Here is a 21,572-nt window from a genome sequence, read left to right as displayed (position 1 = left end):
AAATTTTGTTAGTCAAAAGCTGTGTAGCATACATTTTTTAAGATCGTATGTATTTATACATATAATAATTTTACACATTATACATATTTTTAGGCAAAAATAAATGTTTTTAAAATAAATTTTTTTTTCAAAACTATTTTACTTTCGATTTTTTTATTTAAATTTTAAGATATCAAAACAAAAATCAAAAATATTAAAAATTATTAAAAAAAAATTATTATTTTTTAATTTTTTTTTAATAAAAATTTTTTAATGCCTTTTTGATGATAATAAATAATTTTTAAAAATAAAAAAATGGAACAAAAACAAGTTTTTTGATAAAAATAATTTTTAAAAACTTTTAATTTTTTTTTAATATAATTTTTTTTTTAAACTTAAAAATAATAAATTTTTTTTTTAAATAATTTTTAATGTTTTTTGATAAAAAAAAATAAAAAAAAAATTATTTTTTTTAATTAAAAAAACGTAAAAAATTATTATTTTTTAATATATTTTGATAAAAACTAAACTTTAAAAATTATTTTTATCAAAAAAAATTACGTATTTGAAAATAAATTTTTCACACATTTCTTTCAAAACTAGTTTAAAGAAAAACTCATTGCTCTGCAGTCAAAACGATTTTTTTAACTACAAAGTTTTTTTTTAAGATTTTTTTACTTTCTGTTTATTAAAAATATATTATTAAGTTTCTACTCATAAACTAGTCGCATAATATATATCAAACTTATCAACTATATCTGCATATTTGTATTTGTCTTTTAAGTAATAATCTTAAAAAAAACTTATCGTATAAGAAAAATGTAAACATTTTCAATCGAGCTCTAAGATTAAAGTAATAGAACACAATGGCATTGCTTTTCCCTGCAAAGCACAAAAGCTTACCAACAAAGCTTTCACCAAAGCTTTAAACGCTCTACAGCTTTCATGACACCACAAAGCTCAGTTACTTTTCAGTAAACTTTGAAATTGAAAAAGTACGCGAATTGTTCTTGCGCCTCACGCAGCTTCATCTCGCGCGTTTCGGGCAACATAAAGCAGAAGACAATGGCGAAAAACATCATTATCACGCCAACGGTGACGCAGTAGACATACTCATGGAACAAACTGTAATTGTAGGTGCACACTATAATCAAACCCACCATGTTTTGTACAATTATGCAGAAGGCAATAAAGTAGGGCTTCACTTTTAGGGGAAATGCCTCGCCGAGAAATACGGTTGTGCTGGGTGCGAAGATACCGCCAAGAAACTGTGCGACCATTAGCATAGCTACAACCATAGACATTTTCACTTCATCCGAAAAACTCGCATCCACATGATAGGCAATACCCACGCCGAGAAACATGCCGCCCGCCACCAGTAAGGTAAATAAACTCAACCATTTGTGACCGATGCCGCCCAGCGTTGTTGAGGCCACGACCGGACCGAGTAGACCAAGAAAACCGTAAAGTATCGGATGCCAGTTTATAACATTCGGCGCACTAACAATACCGCCATTATTTAGTGCCAGCATAATTGGCAGCGATATGATGAATGACAGCATGCTGCGGTAGATTGTCATTTTGATGAGCGGCACTAAACCTAGGGCGAAGCTTTTACCCACCGACATCGAGTCATTCATCGCCACGTACATTTTGATATCGGTTATGGCGATTTGTTTATTTTCCGTTAGAATTGGTGGTTGATAAAGCACATTGAGGCATTCTATAGCGCCGGTCTCATCTCCCTTACGCATATGAAAGACGGCCGAGTCCTTTTGTGTATATGTCAAGAAGGCGGCCATGCAGCCAAAGAACAGATTACATAAGCCCATAAGCAGATTCGGACTGAAGTTTGTGCCCGGTATCCAGAGTGCGGTGTAGAGCATTTGTACATAGACGCCAATGGCGAGTCCAATTTGTTCGAAGGCCAAGCAGAAGCCACGACGATGTTCCGAAGAGATCTCACTCACATGCGTTATGAAGGAGACCGTCGCCAGTCCAATGCAAATGCCATCGAGATAGCGCGATGCGATGAGTACGCCCAAGTACTGATAGCCAGAGACGGCGACAATGGCAGAAGCGGCAACAAGCAGATTGGGTAGTATCTGAAATAAGTTTAGTAGTTAGTTTAAGTCTGTCGTGTGTTTTGCAATTAAGTGTTTAGTCGCCAGTTTGTGGTCTGAGTGAAGATTTTGTTCTAAGTGAGATAAATAGGGTAATAGGTCTTTTGCACTCAAAATCCTGTTAAATCGTCATGATTCTCTCATAACACTTTTAACTCAATTTAGACCTATTACTAGCTGCAGAGAATTCTACAACGGATTGAAAATCTTAGTCCGAAAAGCATCTGGAAATATTCCGTCCTCGGTGCCAGATCCCAGGAGCAGTGCATAGTTATTATTTAAATGTAGAGTTCTTACACTAGATGCCTTAGTTTCTCATATTATATCATATCCCTTCGTATTTCCTTAACTGCTCTGCCTGCATGGGTGAGTCAAAGCACCACCTAATTGTGATAAGGAGCTCAAGTCACGTCGGCATACTATCGGAATGCGAACACTTCCTCTTTTGTTCCTTAATTTTGTAAAGTCAGACAAGCTCGCGGAAGGCTAAGTCACTGAACCACTTACGCTGAAATCTATTTTATTAACGATCCGATATCTTGTACTGGCAGTCACTACCAAAGCCTATCTTTCAACTGAATTTAATTTCTAAATACAAAGCAAAATCTATTTTCTCACAGAACCCACAAATTGACTCAAACTAGACTAGAGTCCACACATGCAACGCGCTTAAATAAGCGTTAAGTATCCTTACAATGTATAGTCGTTTCCGTTTCCATTGCACCAGTGGTGGCGCTATGAAGGCACCAATCGCCACGCCAATATACCAACAAATACGAAACTGCAGCGTATATTCGCTTTTCGACCAGCCGACGCTGACAGCCAGGTTCATGCCGCCCGTCATGAAGATGAAGAAGTCTGCATACGAAGCAAGAAACACAAACAGACACACATACACAAAATAGGTCCAGTTATTCCACGGCACCAATCAATTTCAGCAATGGTAGCTACCTGAAAGCACCGCCAAGGTCTGCGGTCGATCCACCCATAAGCCACTGGGACTCCCAACAACTTCAGCAACCATTCTTCTAGATCACTAAGTTAAACTACACCGTTATACGCGTACTAGTTTCAATGTTATTTCCGTTAACTCGTTGGCAAGGACAGCTTTGACTAGTTCCTTCCACCGTCAGCGCGCAAAAAGAACTGCTTGTCAATTTAGTGGTCTTCTTATATAAATGTCTTCTTTTTGCTCAATTTTTACCTTAATCACGGGGGCGAAAAGCACCTTGCGATACATACATATATACGCACACATATTAGTTAGTTATTTTAACGCTTAACAACACTGGCTGAAGAATGCGGCGAATTGCTTTTATTTCGTTGTAGTTATAATTCAATTTTGAATACCTTTAATCCTTACCGCTGATTACATTTCGATTTAGCGTTGAATCCTAGTGATATTATGTAGACTGTAAACGCTTATATGCAAAGAACGTTGACGTGCTTTGCATAAGGCCTAATTGAAATTTGATAATAAGTACTAACTGCGGACATATTTTACATTCGGAATGTACACTGAGGCAAACGGAAGGGCTGACGGGTTTTGAACTAACTATAAATCGAGTGTAGGCCTATCATAATTTTCGGAAGCGTTGCCCAAATAAACTTTATTCAAATGCCAACTGTCAATTTAGCCTACTACAAAATAACGGATGATCCAAGTCGAGGCAAGAGGGTAGAGATGTTCATGCATGAGCCGTGTCAAACTGTCATGTTATTCTTGTTCAGCATTGTTTGGCATTTCATAATGGAAAGACTTTCGCCTGCACAATGTTTACAAGTCATTCAACTTTATTACGAAAAATCACGTTCTTTCTATAAAATATGTGTTTCGAGGCTTGCTTCAACTAATGGTCAACATCATCGGCCAACATAGCGCACTATTCGCAACACCATCTTCCACCTTGAGACCCTGCATTAATTATTCGATAATATTCGACCGAATAGGCCACGTCCAGCACGCAGTGAAAAAAACATAGCAGCCGTAGCTGGGAGTGTACTCGAAGACTGTGGAGAGTCGAATCGGTGTCATTCACAGCAATTCGGACTGACGTATAGAACGACTTGGCGCATTTTACGTCGAGATCTTAAATTGAAAGCGTACAAAATACAGCTTGTGCAAGAGCTGAAGCCACTTGGCCTTCCCAAGGGACATCGCTTCGATCTATGGGCTTTTGAAAAGTTACAAGAAGATCCGACGTTTTCGGAGCCATATTTTGTTCAACGATGAGACTAATTTCTGTCTCAATGCATATGTAAACAAGCAAAATTGTCGCATTTGGGTCGAAGACCAAGATGAAAAGATTCAAGAGCTGCCATTTCATCCAGAAAAAATAAAGGTTTGGTGTGGTTTGTGGGTCGGTGGAATCGTAGGTCCATATTTCTTAAAAAATGACGCCGATAAGAACGTAACCGGCAATGGCAACCTTTAACGCGCCATAGGAACCGACTATTTGAAACCTGAAATTCAAGCTCGCGATCTTGGCGACATTTGGTTTGAATAATACATCGCATCAATCAATGAATTTATGGAGAGAACTCTTCGGTGAGCAGATAATTTCACGTTTTCGGCCGACCGATTGACCAACAAGATCATATAATATCACACCGTTAGACTTTTTCCTCGAATACTCCCGCTTCGATTCAGGCCTTGGAGAAAACATAACGCGTGTGATTCGCCAGTTCAGTTGAATACTCGAAGGAGTCATCGAAAATGGAAATCAACGAATGAACCATCGGAAACGTAGCCGCGGCCATTTGTAAGAGATAATCTTCAAAAAATAAAAACCAAAGCATGATCTTTCGAATGATAATAAACACATTTTGAAGTTTCTATGTTTTTTCTTAAAACAATTTGGGAATTTTGAAATGGATCACTCTTTGTATACTGAATCCAAAGGCACGGACTTAGTGGAAAAGTCACGTCTTTCTGCGAGTAGTGTCTTCTATATTACTTATTAGCATACAATTTGGTCCAATGGTGTGCGTCTACGAGAAGATGACTTCTCTCACAATCGGTAATTTGAACCTGTAGATATAATCTTCTTTCGTGGTGAAATTCATGGACGTTTCTAATTCATTTAAGGGCTTCTGAAGATAGCAACAGAGCTACGTATGTCAGATAAGTGGGTTTCATGATTAATGATTAATGTTATTTGGGAACTCTTTGAATACAGAATACATCTTAAATATATCAGAGTCGAATATTAGCCTAACTTAACAGGTCAATTGCAAAATCCCCGGCCTGATACATAGATGGCGCTACTGGAATCAAAATCTGTACAATTTTTAATTAGCCCTAGCCTTCAAAAGGTACGTGTATAAATTGGTATCTTAAGTTTAGACGTGGTGATGTGAGCACCGAAGGCGGTGAACGCAATGAGCGCCCAAAATAGGTTGTTAGCTGTGAAAATATCAAAAAGTAAACTTTGACAACCATTTCACCCCAAAGTCCAATCGGCAGTTATTCGAGTAGACTGTACACGATGAATCCGATCCAAAGCCTGGAAAAACGCAATAATTAGTTGGCAGGGCTATGGTATCTGCGTATAGAAGACCGTTTTGGATCTCAAACGAACCCTCGCTGGAAAGAATTTATCGTTGAATGAAGAGGTAGTCGACGAATCGAGGCAAATCGTACTACAAAAAAGATTTCGGAAATTGGAGGGTCGCTATAATCAGTGTATCACCCTTGGAAAAAAAAATTTGTTTTACTACGGTACGCCGGAGGCTATTCAATTGTCCTGTTACCACTTTATTGAGGTATACGCCTTCTGTCTCGATAACTTTACTGTTGCTTTTAAATGTAATATTTAGACAAGAGTGCAGAAGTGAGCGGAGAAAAGGGGAATCGAAAACCGCTAATATAAATGTCTGATTTCATATTCGTTAATTGCATATGAGTTTTTATCCTCCGGTGATTATTAGCACTTTTGAAATATTCGACTCACGCTGAATTAAATATTGTAGAATCAAGATTTACTAATGAATTTCGTAGAGTAAAACTATTAATATACATATGTATATTTAATTATCCATTAGAAAATTTTTAACGTGTACAACTTCTCGCTCCACTAGTAAATACATTGAGCTATCTTAATAAGATAAAGAAATATTGACACATGCTGCTTAATATTCAATTATGGTGATAATTTGAATAAAATGACATTTCTGGCATATTTTAAAATGTAGGTCTAATGAGAAATATTAAGGGAGCTTAAAAGTGTAGTAATGCCAGAAGCTGTCACCTCAACAGTAAAATAATTTCATATACACAAAAAGCATTGGCAATGGCAGTGAATTCAATTACCTCATATAGTTAAATATTTATATCGCCACCAGCAGTTGGATGGGGAAGTGAGGTTTAGCGCAAGTCAAATACTTAGCTGTTGTTCGGAAATTTTGTGGAACAAGGATTTTCATCAGCAAAGGATTTGTTGTAAAAATTGCAACATTTAATTCATGGCACTTTGCCTTTATTTGCAGAATATTTTAAGTTTCCGAATAATGTGTCCTATTCTTTTTCGAAGTAAGCTTTTTAAAAGGAAGATATAACAATTTAAACACAGTCAGGACTTCATACATAAATATGGTGAATATCCTAAAGTTTACGATAATTTAAATCATATTTGTTTATAGCACAAGAAAAAACATTAACCGTATATGCATATGTTTTCTCGATAAATGGGACACAACTCTCTTTCAAGGACCAACCTTGGTTAGTCTTGGATAGCAAATTGCTCTGGAAGCACAATGTGGAAGTGGGAAAGCCTAGGAATGCTTTATATATGTACATATGTGTAGGCAGATGTTCGGTATAACCTGGGGTCTTTCTTTCATGCACTGGCGCTACACAGCTACTTTAAAACCAATTCTGCTTACGGTGTAGTAGTATCGTGAACAGGCATAGAGAAATCCACCTACCGGAAGCCAATGGAAACGTTTCAGAGGATCGATGCACTGAGCATAATGGGAGCTTTAAGAACAATACCAAGGGCGGACTTTTAAGTTGCCGGACCACACCAGTATTTCGAGGTCATTGCTATTTTGAAAACCGCGAAGCTGGCCTCTAATGCAGCTGCAGGCAAATCCAGAGTCAACATCTACGTAGACAGCCAAGCAGCAATCAAGGCAATACGGATAACACCCGAAACACATTGTCTGGACTTAGTAACTGAACTCCATCTGGATCATCAGATCAGATTAAACTAACCTAACATTACCTACGACTGATTGTGCTAGTTCTTTCTAGCCACATTGCTGGATTCAAATGAAGTTACTTTGAAGTAAGCCCAATCTCTTGTGAAAAAAATACAAATAATATTTCCATCCATGAACTTGATTTCGACCGATCAGTTTGAAATCATTACGGCATATAAAATTGCGTTAATTAACATCTTTGACATTTCAAAGTAACGCGTACGTCAAATAAAGTTTTTTCAAACGAAAATCAAGCGATGGCTGGCGCGTTCGATCAACAGGAGAAGAATGAGCTCTCGAAAACTAAAATTGGTCCCAAAATCATTCAATTTGTAACACTGTAACACAATGCTTTCTGACTACCATGATCTCATGAAGCGTATTATTACTGGCGATGAGTCTTGGATTTGTGCTTACGATCTGGATCTCAATTGGTCGAATATCGTGGCATCGAAAAACTCTCAAAGCAGTTCAGAAATCAAGGCTATGTTGACAGTTTTCTTCGATTATCCGAGGTGTAGTGCACTCCCACCAGCCTAACTGTCAGCAAGGAATACTATTTGAGTGTTTTGCGTCGTTTGCGCGAAGTTATTCGTCTCATTTAGCTCCTATGACTTCTGGCTACTCAGCCAACTTAAACGATCGCTCCGGAGAAATCATTTTGAGTCAATTGAAGACATTAAACATGAATCACTACGGGCATTGAAGGCTATTGCGGAAATTGACATTAACAACTGTTTCGAGGATTGAAAAAACGTTACCAAAAGTATATTCGAACCATGGAGGATTACTTTGATGGAAACATATGATTAATAAAATTCATGGAAGCTTACATTATTTGAGAATGTAATAAAGCCCGTTTGAGTTAGCTGATCGGGAAAAGGGTATACTGTAATTCGATTGAACTAGAAAATACAATAGAAACAAAGATCCATCTTATCTAAATTCACTGATATAAGAAGAATATTATTGGTTATTCTAAAGGATAATACAATTAAGGCTTAACAGTCTAATAGTATCAGCTTGAGTGACGGGAGCTATCAACTATAACTGCTATGGGGAAAAAAGCAATATGTAAGTTCAGTACACTATAAACTAAGAGACGGAACAATGTACGAATAAATGGAAACATTAGTATGGGTCCATTCGTTGTTGTTGTTATTACAAGCGAAATTTAGTGAGTATAGAAACGACTTATAACTAATTTCTTTAGAATTGTTTGAGAGAACTCGACAGCAAGATCATCACCCCTACAACTGAAGTCATTATTAGATTCATAGCAAAATTTTCAAACCAATATAAATTATAACTAGGAAAAACGTAAACTTCGGCTGAACCAAAGCTATAATACCCTTCAAAGGTGAATTTCTTATATGTATCATATACGTATCTTAATTTGAACCGTTCGGTTTAAATCACCTCTATATGCCATTGCAGACCAATCTGTACAATTTCTTCGATTCGGTAATTCCAAATATAATTATCTGTGTCCAATTTCGTGAATATACCTTCTAAAAAAGTTTTTCATACAAAAACTAGGTTTTCTTCGATCAGTTTGTATGCCAACTATATCCCATAGTGATCCGACATCAACCGCTCCAACAAAAGAGCAGTTTCTAAGAAGGAAGAAGGAAGGAAGAAAAAGCCGTGAACAAAATTTCAGATGGATATCTTGAAAGCTGAGGGACTACTTTGCGTATAAACAGGCAGACAGACAGACGGACATGTATACATCAATTCAGATCGTCCTGCTGATCAATTACATATTCTTTTGTGATCATCCTTCTAAGAGTTGCAAACTTCGTGGCGAACTTAATGTACCCTGTTCAGGCTATAAAGATTTTATATATATTATTAGAATATAATTATATATATTATTAGAATAAAATACATGTTATAAGTATTGTAAATATAATTTCATTATAATATCAAAAATAAGTTTTTACACGTAATGTTTTTTTTAACAAATTAATAGATAATAGAAATTCTAACAGTAATAAGGATAATAAATTCTACCAAGATTTCAAATTGATCCATAAGCGGAATCTTTCCTGCGCCTCATTTAAAGTCATTAACTTCGTTTCGGGTATGGTAATAAGAAACAGAAGAAAGCAGAAAAACATGAAGACATACGTAAAAGTATTGAACACATAAATTTGATGCAGCTTGAAATTAAATGTACAGATGACGATGATGTGCACCGTGCATTCCACGCAAATGCAGAATGCGATGAAGTACGGCTTCGCTAGCAACGGAAAGGCTTCGCCGAGATAAACGGACGTCGTTGGCGCATATAAACCGGCGAAAAACTGAAATATTAACAACAGCACGCAAACCAGTCTCATTTGATCAGCTTGCACCCAATTAGAGAGGTAAGCAAATATTACGGCAATACCAATACCGATACCACCCATTACCAACAGTCCCAGCAGACCGACAAGTTTACGTCCGATCATGTCCAGCATGGATATGGCAGTGCAGACGCCCAAAAAGCGTAGCGCAGTATAAACAACCGATGTCCACTGACCTTCACCGCTCATGCCCATAAACGTAGCGAAATACAGCTGACTATTGTAGGGTAGTGAAAAGGAGAAAGCCAAAGCGGCGCGATATAAAGTCATTTTCAGTAGAGGGGCTAAACCACGCACGAAACTATTGCCAGTACCGAAATACTCATTCAACAGCACATAATTCTTATGCTCCACCAATAGTAACTTCTTCTCATCCGACAAAACGGCGGGCAATTGCAGGCATGTCAACGAGTTCAGCGCCTGTGCATCATTGGCCCTACGTATATAAAATATCGGTGATTCAATGACGAGATAGGCCAAACCGAGCGCGCCCAAGCCGAAACCCAGACAGAAGATGCCATGTATACGCATTGGAGAGAAGGTGCTGCCCGCATTCCACAGCGATATGTAGGTGGCTTGTATAAATACGCCTAAAGAAATGCAGAGTTGTTCGAGTCCCAGTCCGAAGCCGCGTTTCCGTGTGGCGCTTATCTCACTGCAATGCACAATGAAGGGCACGATGATCAGTCCGGTGCCAATACCGTTTATGTAGCGTGCTGCCAATAGCGCTATATCATCAAATGGGAAGGCGGTGTACAAAATGCCAGCCACTACGACCAAGAAGCTGCTGATCAACTGAGTAAGGTTTGGAAAAAATCGTGTATATATATTTTGTAAAGATAGCATGCATTATACTCACGACAAAGTAACGCTTGATAAGGAATTGCACCAGGTATGCAGATAAGAGCGCACCAATGATTACACCAACGAGCCATGAGAATAGAAAGTGTGACGTAGCGGGGTTGTAATAATAGCCCAAGCTAAGCGCTAAATTCATGCCCGAGGTGAGAAAAATAAATGCATCTGAATTGATAAAAGGAAATATGTTAATTTCAAATAAGTATATAATTCGATAAAGTAGAGCTAACTCAGACCTCAACCGAAAGCATAAAACGAGATTCTACGAAAAATGTGAGAATTGCACTTTTTCCAAAAACAAGCTTCCCATAATGAACTCTTATGAACCCTAAATAGAAGATATCTATATAGATATTATATTTTTAGATAATAGTCAGGGGCGGATCCACCAAAAGTTAAAAGTTATACGTTATTTCCATTCCAAATTACACTTTGCGAAGTAACGGACTTTGAGTTGCAAGAACAAAACTATATAGTTGAAATTACTCTGTAGCAACATGTTGCAAGAGTATAGAAAACAACAAAAACGGTTTCGGATATCAATGAAATTCTTTATTCCTGCATGGCCACCAAGAGCACGCTTGCAGAAGTCCAAACACTAAAACCAATTTTCGACGGTTTTCAAGTATAAATCGGCCGATACTGCTGCAATTTCTCCTTCGATATTCGTCGCTGGCTTGCTGTCATACACAGACCTGACGTAGCCCCATTGGAAATAGTCTAACCACGTCTAATTGTACGACCGAGGCGGCCAATTGACTGGGTCATTTCGTGAGATAACAAGTTCACCAAACTTGGTTTTCAATAAATCGATTGTGACATTCACTGTGTGGTTTGTGGCGCCATCTTTTTGTAACCACATATTGTCCAAGTCCATATCATCCAATTCGGGCCAAAAATATTCGGTTGTCATTGAGCGGTAGCGATTCCCATTCACAGTAACGTGCCGGTCTTGATCATTTGGGTCTTCTTCAATTGATAAGCTAGCGGCAGTAATATTTTCGACACTACGGTCACTTCTTTTCCTCACTGGCACGGGAACATTTTGTATTGTGCCTGTGGATTCAAATTTCATTTGACTGGGAAAATTCGAAAAATTTCGAAAATTATTGAAATTTATATTTTCTCGCATGTTTTTGTCATTTTTTAATTTATCTCGATCGACCGAACCGATTTCGCTTATATTCAGTGCGTTTATGAGTGCAAATGTACTCTTTCATTTGCACCCAGCAATACATTATTCACTTCTTCGATTAAATACGTATTTATAGAGAATTTACGGGAGAGAAATGAGCGGCGCACTGATTTCGAGCCACTTCAGTTCATTTCTTTGGAAAACCGGCTTTATTCAGGTTTCCTTTAAAAAAAGTAGAAAATACTGCTTAATAGAATAGTCAACGTCTTACTAATCTCCACTTAGATCTACTATTTTTAGCTGCTACTATTATCAGTTCAATCCACAGATAAGAAAATATCTAGATTATTATCAACTGTAACGTTGTCGACGTCGAACTGTAATATATGTATATGCGTGTAATATCAAAAGTTCAACGGAATACACAAAAAATGTCAGGAATCCAACTTGCTATCGGTTGAGGTCGCCAATTAGATAGTCTCCTAGTGCATCACTCACCCGGTATAACGGCAATCGTTTGCGGTCGATCTTCCCAAAACGTCATTTTTAAATTCCGCAAAACTCTCCGGATTGTAGAAAACCAATGTAACGGCACACCTAGTTCAACCGAAAACGTTCTCCGCCGCACATTAGCGATTTGGCACTGAATTGACTCGTATGAGTAACAAATGGAAATAGATCGAACGGCCGCAATCGTTGGCTTTATCAGTAATTGTATTGTTATTATCATATTGTACATATGTATGTATGCCGAAGATAAAGAGTTTATGTTCGAAAAAAGTCGAAGAATATAAACATTGCTCATTTGTTTATTTCACTACTTACTAAAGCAATTTTTGCACGTAAATAATCACAGCAAAATACCAACTCCTGAATTATTAGTTAACTAAGTTTACTCGATAAGTCTGTGAGTTTTTAAATTTGAAGTGTAACAACTATGATGACGAAAGACTGCGACAAGTAATTTTCACAGGCTTCTCTTGAAGCCAACTTTACTACATTAAGGGAGTGCTGCATTGACCGAAACAAATGATTGTACGATGGTGCAAGGTCAGAGCTATATGGTAGATACATCAAAATTTCCCAGCCAGCTCTTCCAGTTTTCGCCAAGTCATCAAAGATGTGAGTGATCTAGGGTTGTCCTGATGGAAGACGAAGCCCTTTCTGTTGATCAGTTCTGGTCGCTTTTTTTCGATTGCTTGCTTCAATCTCATCAGTTGCTGACAGTAAAATGAAGAATCAATCGTTCGACCAGGCTAGAGCAGCTCATAGTGGATGATACCTTTTCAATCCCACCAAACACTCTGCATAACCTTCCGAGGCGTCAATCCATACTTTGCGACCATTTGTCGAGCTTCACTACGCTTGAACCATGCTTTTTTTCGCACATTATTGTCGTATTTGATGCACTTTTCGTCTCCTCTTTCCATTCGCTTCAGAAAGAAGTTTCGATTTCATTTCGTTCGAATCGCAGATGTTAGTTCGGTCCATTAAATTTTTCACAGACAATTCATGTGATATCCAAACATCGAGTTTCTTTGTTTAGCCACCCTTTTTTAAATGAGTCAAACCCGTTTGATGATAAATGTTAAGTTCCTTAACAATGTCATGGCTGTTTATATGACGGTCCTGGTCAATCTTTTCCATAATTTCATCGAATTTTTCAACGATGGGTCGACCAGAGCGAGGTGCATTTTGCACATAGAAATTTATAGAACGGAAGCAGCGAACCATTTTTATGCTACACGAACTGTTACAGCAGTAAACTTCACAAATTTCACTATACACACTACATTGAGACAATAATGTCCGAAACTTCGGGACTTTACAAACAGCACTCATACCCAAACAAAAATGAATAAGTTCTTCTTGTGTTCAATAAGGTATATATTATACAAAACCTAATAATACACTATATGCAATGTGGCGTAATAAATAATAGTATAAAAGCATATCGAATTTTGGATTTCTCAGCCTAAATGGGAATAAGAGTCTATATTCTTTGATCTTATCTGAACGAAAAAGTTCAATAGGTTAATTACCTATACAATAAGGTAAATAAGTATACAAGATATGCGGATATATTTTTAACTTATAGAGCGAAAACTACTATTCGGAGGAAGGAGAAATGCTAAAGAAATGCTAAGAAGAATACACGATCGAACAAAAACTAAATTAAAAACTCTTTGCTGTATAAAATTTTATATTTAAGTTAGTGTCCTCTCACTTTTCTAGCTATGGATTGAGGAAGAACTAAATGAGCTTCTTCTAAAAGTATTGGGGCGATATAATTTAATACCTCTATTTCTCAACTAGGGTTTTTGCAGTATTATAAATAAGTCGTTGTATGATTCACAAGTAAACGGATTTCGGTGTCAAAAGAAAGCGAACTTTATCTTTAAATTAATATTGAACAAGTGTCAAATCTCTTCCGGTTAGCGCCTTCTTTTTAGTTTTATAACAGACATGTCATTAGCTACCGTTTTTATCGCAGTGAAGTTTTATGGACTCAGTCCTCGTTAATCAAAAAACGACACACGTTTCCAGATAAGAATTGTTATATTAAGAAGAATTAGATAATTTTGAAATATTGCTTTACTTAATTTTATTTGTAATTGAACTGAAAAATACTTTCAGTTAACTAAGCGCATAATTGCCATAGAAAATTTTGCCTCTGGCTGAGACAATTTGCAATAAATTTAATACTCACTTCGTTATCGAAAATAAATATAGAATTAATGAAAATTATTATTACAACAGCAAACAGAAATATGATATATAAACACTGCAGATTTCGCAGAGTCGGCTTCAAAAAGTTTATAGACTTAATACTGAAGTCTTCTGCGATAACCATTCAGCCAAATCAAGCGAACATGCCATATTGATCGGTCGAGAACACTGCGGTCGCCAAATTGGATATGATTTTAATTATCAATACTAAAATAATCAAATATTTGAAGACAAAGTTGCGGACCCATTTATAACTTTTAGTAGTAGTTGACCTCCCTTTTACCATGGTATTCTCTTTTTTCTTTTCGTAAATGTTAACGTAATAGAATTTAGAAAATTTCTGAAACAAATCTTGGCCAGCTCTGCGATTTAGAGGAAGAATCCACTCCAATTTAGAATTTGGATGAAAGAAAAAACCTAAAAATTGGATTTTTGGCAGACAATTTTACCCAAAAATTAAAATTTTCCGATATTTTTCTTCAAATAGTTGAAATCGAAAAAAAAAAATCCTACGCTAAGTCTTTCAGAATTGATTCTCAAAGACCTGTCTAAAATTTCATGAAGATCTGTTGAGTAGTACTCCAAAAATCTTGACAACCGACTTCAAAAACAAAGTTTCAAGAAAAACGCGTTTAAAGACGACGTACGTAGCCTAGCTAGCCTCGAGCGCACAAGTTCTCAAGGCTGTATCTCCGAAACCATTACTTGGATCAACTTCAAAATTTAGGACAATATTCTAGAGAAGAATTTAATAAAACAATAAAAAAATCTATTTTTTAAGCCCGTAAATCTAAGTAACCCCTTAACGCTAGAAATCAGATCTCTTTCATTATTCAAAATGAATTGCAGCTGGAAAATCGGATCCAATAAAAAGACCTGCAGTTTTAGGAAGCCATACTTTGGATATAGTGTTCTTTCCTTTAAAGAAAGGTTAATAATTAAGACTCAAGAACTATGGAGATTAATTTTTTTTGCTTTTAAATTATCCGTTTGTGATGACTAAGAAGTTTTCGTATTTATAGTAAAGAACGTATTTAATAATTGTTACTGAGGATTCTCAAGAATATATTAAGGTCCAGCTTATCGTATTTATTGTACATTGTAACCTGACTCATTGAAAACTCTTCTGATGTGCTCTGTTCCCTGCTGTGATATTAGGTTAGAATACTCATTCTAGCCTGACTAGTTATAAGCTCTTAGTTTTGATCGATTTGTAGAAGAAAATGAGCGTGAAAGATTTGTCTTCTTTTAAACTTGAGAGACTCACAATTCGTTATTTATCTTTGAAAGAAAATCCTTTCGGACATTTTCATGTCATTTCATTGATTCTTCATTCTTCATGACTGATGATAAAGTGAAGTTACTGCGTTTTAAGTGTCAGTATGTTTGTGTTATCGGTGCGAAAATGAGCTTCGAACAAAATTTTGTTTTAAAATTGGTAAAACTTTTACCAAAATGTTTCAATCGAAGAAACAAGTTTATGGCCATGATTGCCTAGCCCGTAGCAGAGTGCACGAGTGGTTTCAACGTTTTCAAAGTGGTCGTGAGGACATAAATGACGATCAACATGGGGCCCTATCAAAATTACTGATCACCGGAAATTCCATCGAAACTGTGCGTGAATTCATCAAAAATAAGCCGAAATCATCATTGAAATTCATGGAAATGGAATTTAACATCTCCAAAACATCGATTTATCGCATTTTGACCGACCATTTGGGCTTACGAAAGGTGTGTGCACGGTTTGTTCCGCACAAATTGACTGACGACCAAAATTTGCTCAGGATCAGTCTCATCGATCGACGCTCGTGAGCGGTTATTTGACCAAAACCATTAACCACTCCCCGTATTCACCTGATGTGGACCGTGCGACTTCTTCCTTTTCGGGAAAATGCATTTGCCCATGAAAGTTTTGGTCTGTGTTTGACGGGATTGACGGCGGATCATGTATGAGCAACTCCACGACATCCAATTCACAATTCAGATTTATACTGTCAGCAATTGGATCATCTGAAGTAAGCAATCGCTTAGAAGCGGCCAGCTTTTTCCAATAGATGAGAAAAGACAGGTCTCAAACATCGGTTTGGTTCGGAGTTTAGTAATAGTTTGGATCTGACATTGAGTGATTACTACCTATTACGCTCTTTGGCGAATAATTACGTTGTTAAAAAAAACCTCTCAAGGGAAGCTCATGAAAATCCACTGTCCCAGCTTTTTCTCAATAAGAGCGACGGTAGCTATGAGAATGGCATTATGAAATTACGTTTTAAATGTCAAGAAGTTATTGAAAAAAACCGGTGCATGTTCCATCTAAATGGAATTATCCTCATTGTTGTGAAAAGCAATATGCCTTTCTATTAGATATTTTAAGGTTATGTGTACTCTATCTTCAAGTTCTTTGGCTGCTTAAGTATCTAACAAGACACAATGTAGCGAGAGCTATTTCTGAAAAATATAATAACAAAATATTTAAAACCAAATTTTTTGTTGTATTTCTATCCACTTCCACTTAAGCCTACCTTAAATTGCCTTTGAGACAAATTTCTTCTATGAATTTCTTGCAGACCTTACGCAAGTCATATTAATAACGAAAGAGTCAAAACACAATAATGCTTTTAAACTCTAACCTTGCGTAGTTACATAACTTTATGTTCGTCTCGTTTATTACATTTTGTTATTTTCGGTAATGTACAATTTTAATGCCAATGATTGCGGCTTATCTCATTACAATTTCACACATTTCTCTGCTTTATGGCTTTCGCTTTCATACCAAATTACAAGCAATTTCGGACCTACCTTGTGGCCGCCGCCAGCCAACTTCATACTCATAAAGGTGTACAATGGTTTTGTGGATCCACATTAAAGCGATTAATGTGTTAAAGAAGCGTGCGTTTTTTTGTGAGGAAGAAAATTTACTTGAGCAAAAGTGATATAATATTTTTTCATCATTATTTTTATGTTTTTTCTTTTCGAAAAATAAGTGAAGCTATTAAAGCGGCTTAAATTTGAACGCGACTTGAGTAGTTGTGGCTCAAATGGTCGGTGGTATATATACTAGCATATGAGCGTGTGTGTGTGTGGCTTGCAGTTAAAGCTAAGAATATCATTTAAACCGACTTTCGGGGCGGAAGTTGTGATTAATGAGCAAAGATGTGTGTACGCTGACGAGGTTTTAAATTGTGTGAAGAAGAAGAACGAAGCGGATAAGCCACTATAGAGTGGAACATGTTTTTGTTGTTGTATTTTGTGAAGTTATTTAACATACAAGTATATCATAGACATATGTAAATATTAGGGTGGGACAAAAAAATTTTTTTTTTTGAGATACCGTGGTCATTCGAAATGTCAAAAAAAATAAAAAAAATTAGATAAGCGTTGATACTTGATAATTTTTCTATGAATTTATGGCGTAAAAACAACAAAAAATGGAAAATATAATATTTTAGATTTTGAGGCATTATTTTGTGAAGTAATATAAAAAAATTTTAAAAATTAGTTTCTCTGATTTTAGGTTAGAGTTTGACCTGGTCTAACATTTGAACGAGTCGCCTTGTAAAATCGATCGATTTTGTAGATCATTAGATTCACTAGGATTATACAATAAGTCATTGAGTTCTCTTAAATCCATAAAATATCCGAAGAAAATATTTCAAATTATTTATAAGGAATATCAAAAATCAAAATGCTCCAGCTATTATTATTATTAATATTATAAGCTCAAACTTTACCAAAAATTTTAAATTAAATTAAAAAAAAAAATAAATAAATTTTATTTTTACTATTCATATTATGAGCTCAAACTTTATAAAAATTTTTAAGCCAAAAAAAAAATTTAAATAAAATATAAAAAAAAATTGTACCACCCTAATATATAAATATATCTTCGTATACAACTCAGCTGCATATTAAGCTTAGCTTAATCGCCAATGCTTTTATATACTATATGCACACACGCGCCCTGGCTGAACCTTGCAGCCACTTCTATTGTAGTTCCACTTCGTACACCCGAGAAATGTTAATGAACTGCCTTTATTCGAAACTTTTTATGTATGTATAGTATGTTTATTTTAAATTAGCCAAGTTGAAACTTGGGTTAGAAAGATTAGCTGTTGGCGCCAGCTTTTCTAAATTTGATTTCTTTGTAGCTTTTACGGTTCAATCAACTTGTTAATGATGCGTTCTTTCAGGATGGCGGCGAATAAGTTTATTGCACCGGCGGGAAAACTATTCCAATTTGATTTTCAATATTCGAAAGCTAAGCGTTATTTACATTGTTTACGCCTTCATTTAAATTGCAAGTAATCCTAACTGACACAAAGAACTTTAAAGAGTTATAGAATTTTTAATTTTTTATATCATAAAAGAGTATGAAAGATGTTTAAATTGATGTTGATGGGTCAGTTTCAGTGACCACTGTACGTGTTTCCTTCAACAAAAATCTGTTGAAGATAACTTGACAAATGAAAAAGTTCTCCACACAGGGACTTTTGTTTGATCGATCAGCTTTTATGGCAGCTACATCCTATAGCGGTTCAGATAAATGAGAAATTTATTAGGTTAAAAAACACTCAAAAACCAAAGAACTAGTTTACGTATGTACATACTTATATACAGATAAACAGACAGACAGATGTGAATACATCGTCTCAGTTCATCACGCTGATCCTTTATTCTCGTATATATTATTTATAATGTCTCCAACGTTTCCTTTTAGGATTGACAAACTTTGTGGGAAACTCACAAACATGACATTATTTATCTTAAGAAAATTTTCAAATTTATTTTAAGTAAACTTTTCAATTTTATTCAAATATTTTGATTTTATTTTCAATTTTGAAATTAAAATGAAAATATGCAAATAGTGAATTCTTAAAATATATCGAATTTATTTAAAAATACAAAGTAATTTGTATACAAACACCCTGTACTTACCCTTAAGTCTTAGAGCAAACAATTTATTACTCTCCTGGGCTGATATTATTTGTTGATTTATTCGAACGACGTTGTTGGTTAATTTGCGAACGACGATAGACGAACAGCGAAAGAACGAACTTTTTACTTCATTTTTGACGCAATATACTTAAGTATTTTATTAGAAATTATTTCACTAATTCACAACAGCACTATTTATGAATGATATACAATTTGCGATTTCCACTCACTTCACTACTAACACCATTAACACACATAAACATAAGCATATCATACTCGTAGAAAACAAAATTACCTATGCACACTATTTTATTTTACTTTACATACATATTTTGCTTTTTTGCTAGAACACTTACAACTTTTCACTTAATTTGCACACCTCTTTTAATTTTGCATAACACTGACTTGACTCAAGCTTTTAGATTAAACATAATAATTTAAAAGGCACTTTTACTAGAAATTTCTTACGCATTTTTTACTATTTTTCTCGCAACACGAACCGACGCGCCATTTGACCGATGACCGATCGCGATTGAAAAATTCCAATTGACTGTCGCTGAGCAAATGTGTGTAGTGAGTGTGTAGAGTTCGCCACTACACGAGGTGATGCTGTTGTGTTTGTTGTATGTGGGGTAGTACGAATGTGGAGAAGGTGTCCGTTGTTTTTGTCCATCCTCTTTGCGTTTGCACATTGCAGCTTAGCGAAGGGGTAATGCACTCGCTACATGCCGACTACATTACGGTAGCTGTTGCTGCTCCTTGAAATGTTGTTTGTGAATTAGAGCAGCAATTTGGCGATTGAGGTGTCAAATGAAAGAACTCGCATGCGATTTTTTTATACTGTGAAAATATATGAATATAAAATGTAATAATCATAGTAAAATAATAAAAATAATTTAAAAAGGACTATATTAGACAATATTGATTAAATGAATGTTTGGATTTAAAAGTACAAAGTAAGAAAAGAACAGATCTTTATGATGACCTTCCATTTTCACTTTCTACTATTGTAAGTATTTTATCGATAACTCATTTCTTACTTTTTTGTATAAAATAAAAAAGAATCAAACAATTGTATTTTATATATAAAAGAGTGTTGGAAAGGTGAGACTTTAAGCTTCATTTAACCAAAAAGAAAAAAAAATAAATTAGGTGAAGTTGAAAAAAAGTTACAGTTATTCGCTATATTTGGAAATTTTTGTATAAACAAGAAAAACGTAAACTTCGACTGCACCGAAGCGAATATAGCCTTCACAGGTGCATTTCTTTTTGTAACTATATGTTCAGTTTGTATGGAAGCTATATGCTATATTACCATAAGCAGTAATCCATGACAAGTTTCATGAATATACTACGTCAAATGCGAAAGTTTTCCAAAAAAGCACTTGATTCCGATCGTTCTGTTTGTATGACAGCTATATGCTATAGTAATCCGGTCTGAACAAATTTTTCGGATATTACATTGTTGCCTTAGAAAATAACCTTTGCCAACTTTTGTGAAGATACATTGTCAAATGTGAAAGTTTTCCATACAAGAAATTGATTCCAATCTTTCAGTTGTATGGCAGCTATATGTTATAGTGGTCCGATATCGGCAGTTCCGACAAACGAGCAGCTTCTTGAAGAGAAAATAACGTTTGCTAAATTTCAAAACGATATCTTAAAAACTGACGGACTAGTTCGGATATATACGGACAGACAGATGGACAGACGGACATGGCTAAATCGACTCAGCTCAACATACTGATCATTTAAATATATACATTATAGGGTCTCCGGCGCTTCCTCCTGGGTGTTACAAACTTCAAGGCAAACTTAATATACACTGTTCAGTGTAAAAAAGGGAAGAAGGCCACGCAAGCCACCAATGATATTTGTGAAGTTTACGGAGGCGATGCTGTATCAGTTCGTGTAGCACAACCACGATTCGAACGCTTCCGTTCTGGAAAGTTCGATGTGAAAAATGCACCTCGCTCTGGTCGACCAATCGTTGAAAAAGGCGATGAAATTATGGAAAAGATTGACCAGGACGGTCACATAAACAGCCATGATATTGCTAAGGAACTTAAGATTCATCATCAAACGGTTTTGAACCATTTAAAAAAGGCTGGCTACAAAAAGAAGTTCAATGTTTGGGTACCACATGAATTGTCTGTGAAAAATTTAATGGACCGAATTAACATCTGCGATTCTTTGCTGAAACGAAATGAAATCGAAACATTTCTGAAGCGAATGGTAACAGGAGACGAAAAGTGGATCAAA

The 21,572-nt window shown here is 35.8% G+C and overlaps 2 protein-coding genes across 2 annotated transcripts; both read right to left on the bottom strand.

The window, feature by feature from the left end:
• Nucleotides 1-773: 773 nt before the first annotated feature.
• Nucleotides 774-3,249, bottom strand: LOC105227266 (uncharacterized). Its single transcript, XM_011206511.4, has 3 exons — nucleotides 3,054-3,249; nucleotides 2,797-2,960; nucleotides 774-2,084 (listed from the first exon to the last, which is right to left on the bottom strand). Exons 1-3 carry the CDS (start codon nucleotides 3,124-3,126, stop codon nucleotides 951-953), a joined length of 1,371 nt encoding a protein of 456 aa, XP_011204813.2. The 5' UTR covers nucleotides 3,127-3,249; the 3' UTR covers nucleotides 774-950.
• A 6,024-nt stretch (nucleotides 3,250-9,273) lies between these two features.
• LOC105227274 (uncharacterized) lies at nucleotides 9,274-12,307 on the bottom strand. The gene is made up of 3 exons (XM_049456323.1): nucleotides 12,147-12,307; nucleotides 10,515-10,678; nucleotides 9,274-10,450 (listed from the first exon to the last, which is right to left on the bottom strand). The coding sequence occupies exons 1-3, from the start codon at nucleotides 12,190-12,192 to the stop codon at nucleotides 9,317-9,319; spliced, it is 1,344 nt and encodes a 447-aa protein (XP_049312280.1). The 5' UTR covers nucleotides 12,193-12,307; the 3' UTR covers nucleotides 9,274-9,316.
• Between the last annotated feature and the right edge of the window lie 9,265 nt (nucleotides 12,308-21,572).

The sequence above is a fragment of the Bactrocera dorsalis genome, chromosome 4 (genome assembly GCF_023373825.1).
Source record: "Bactrocera dorsalis isolate Fly_Bdor chromosome 4, ASM2337382v1, whole genome shotgun sequence".
NCBI classification, from domain to species: domain Eukaryota; kingdom Metazoa; phylum Arthropoda; class Insecta; order Diptera; family Tephritidae; genus Bactrocera; species Bactrocera dorsalis.
Note: the sequence above shows the minus strand (reverse complement) of the source record. Positions and strands in the feature narration are given on the sequence as shown.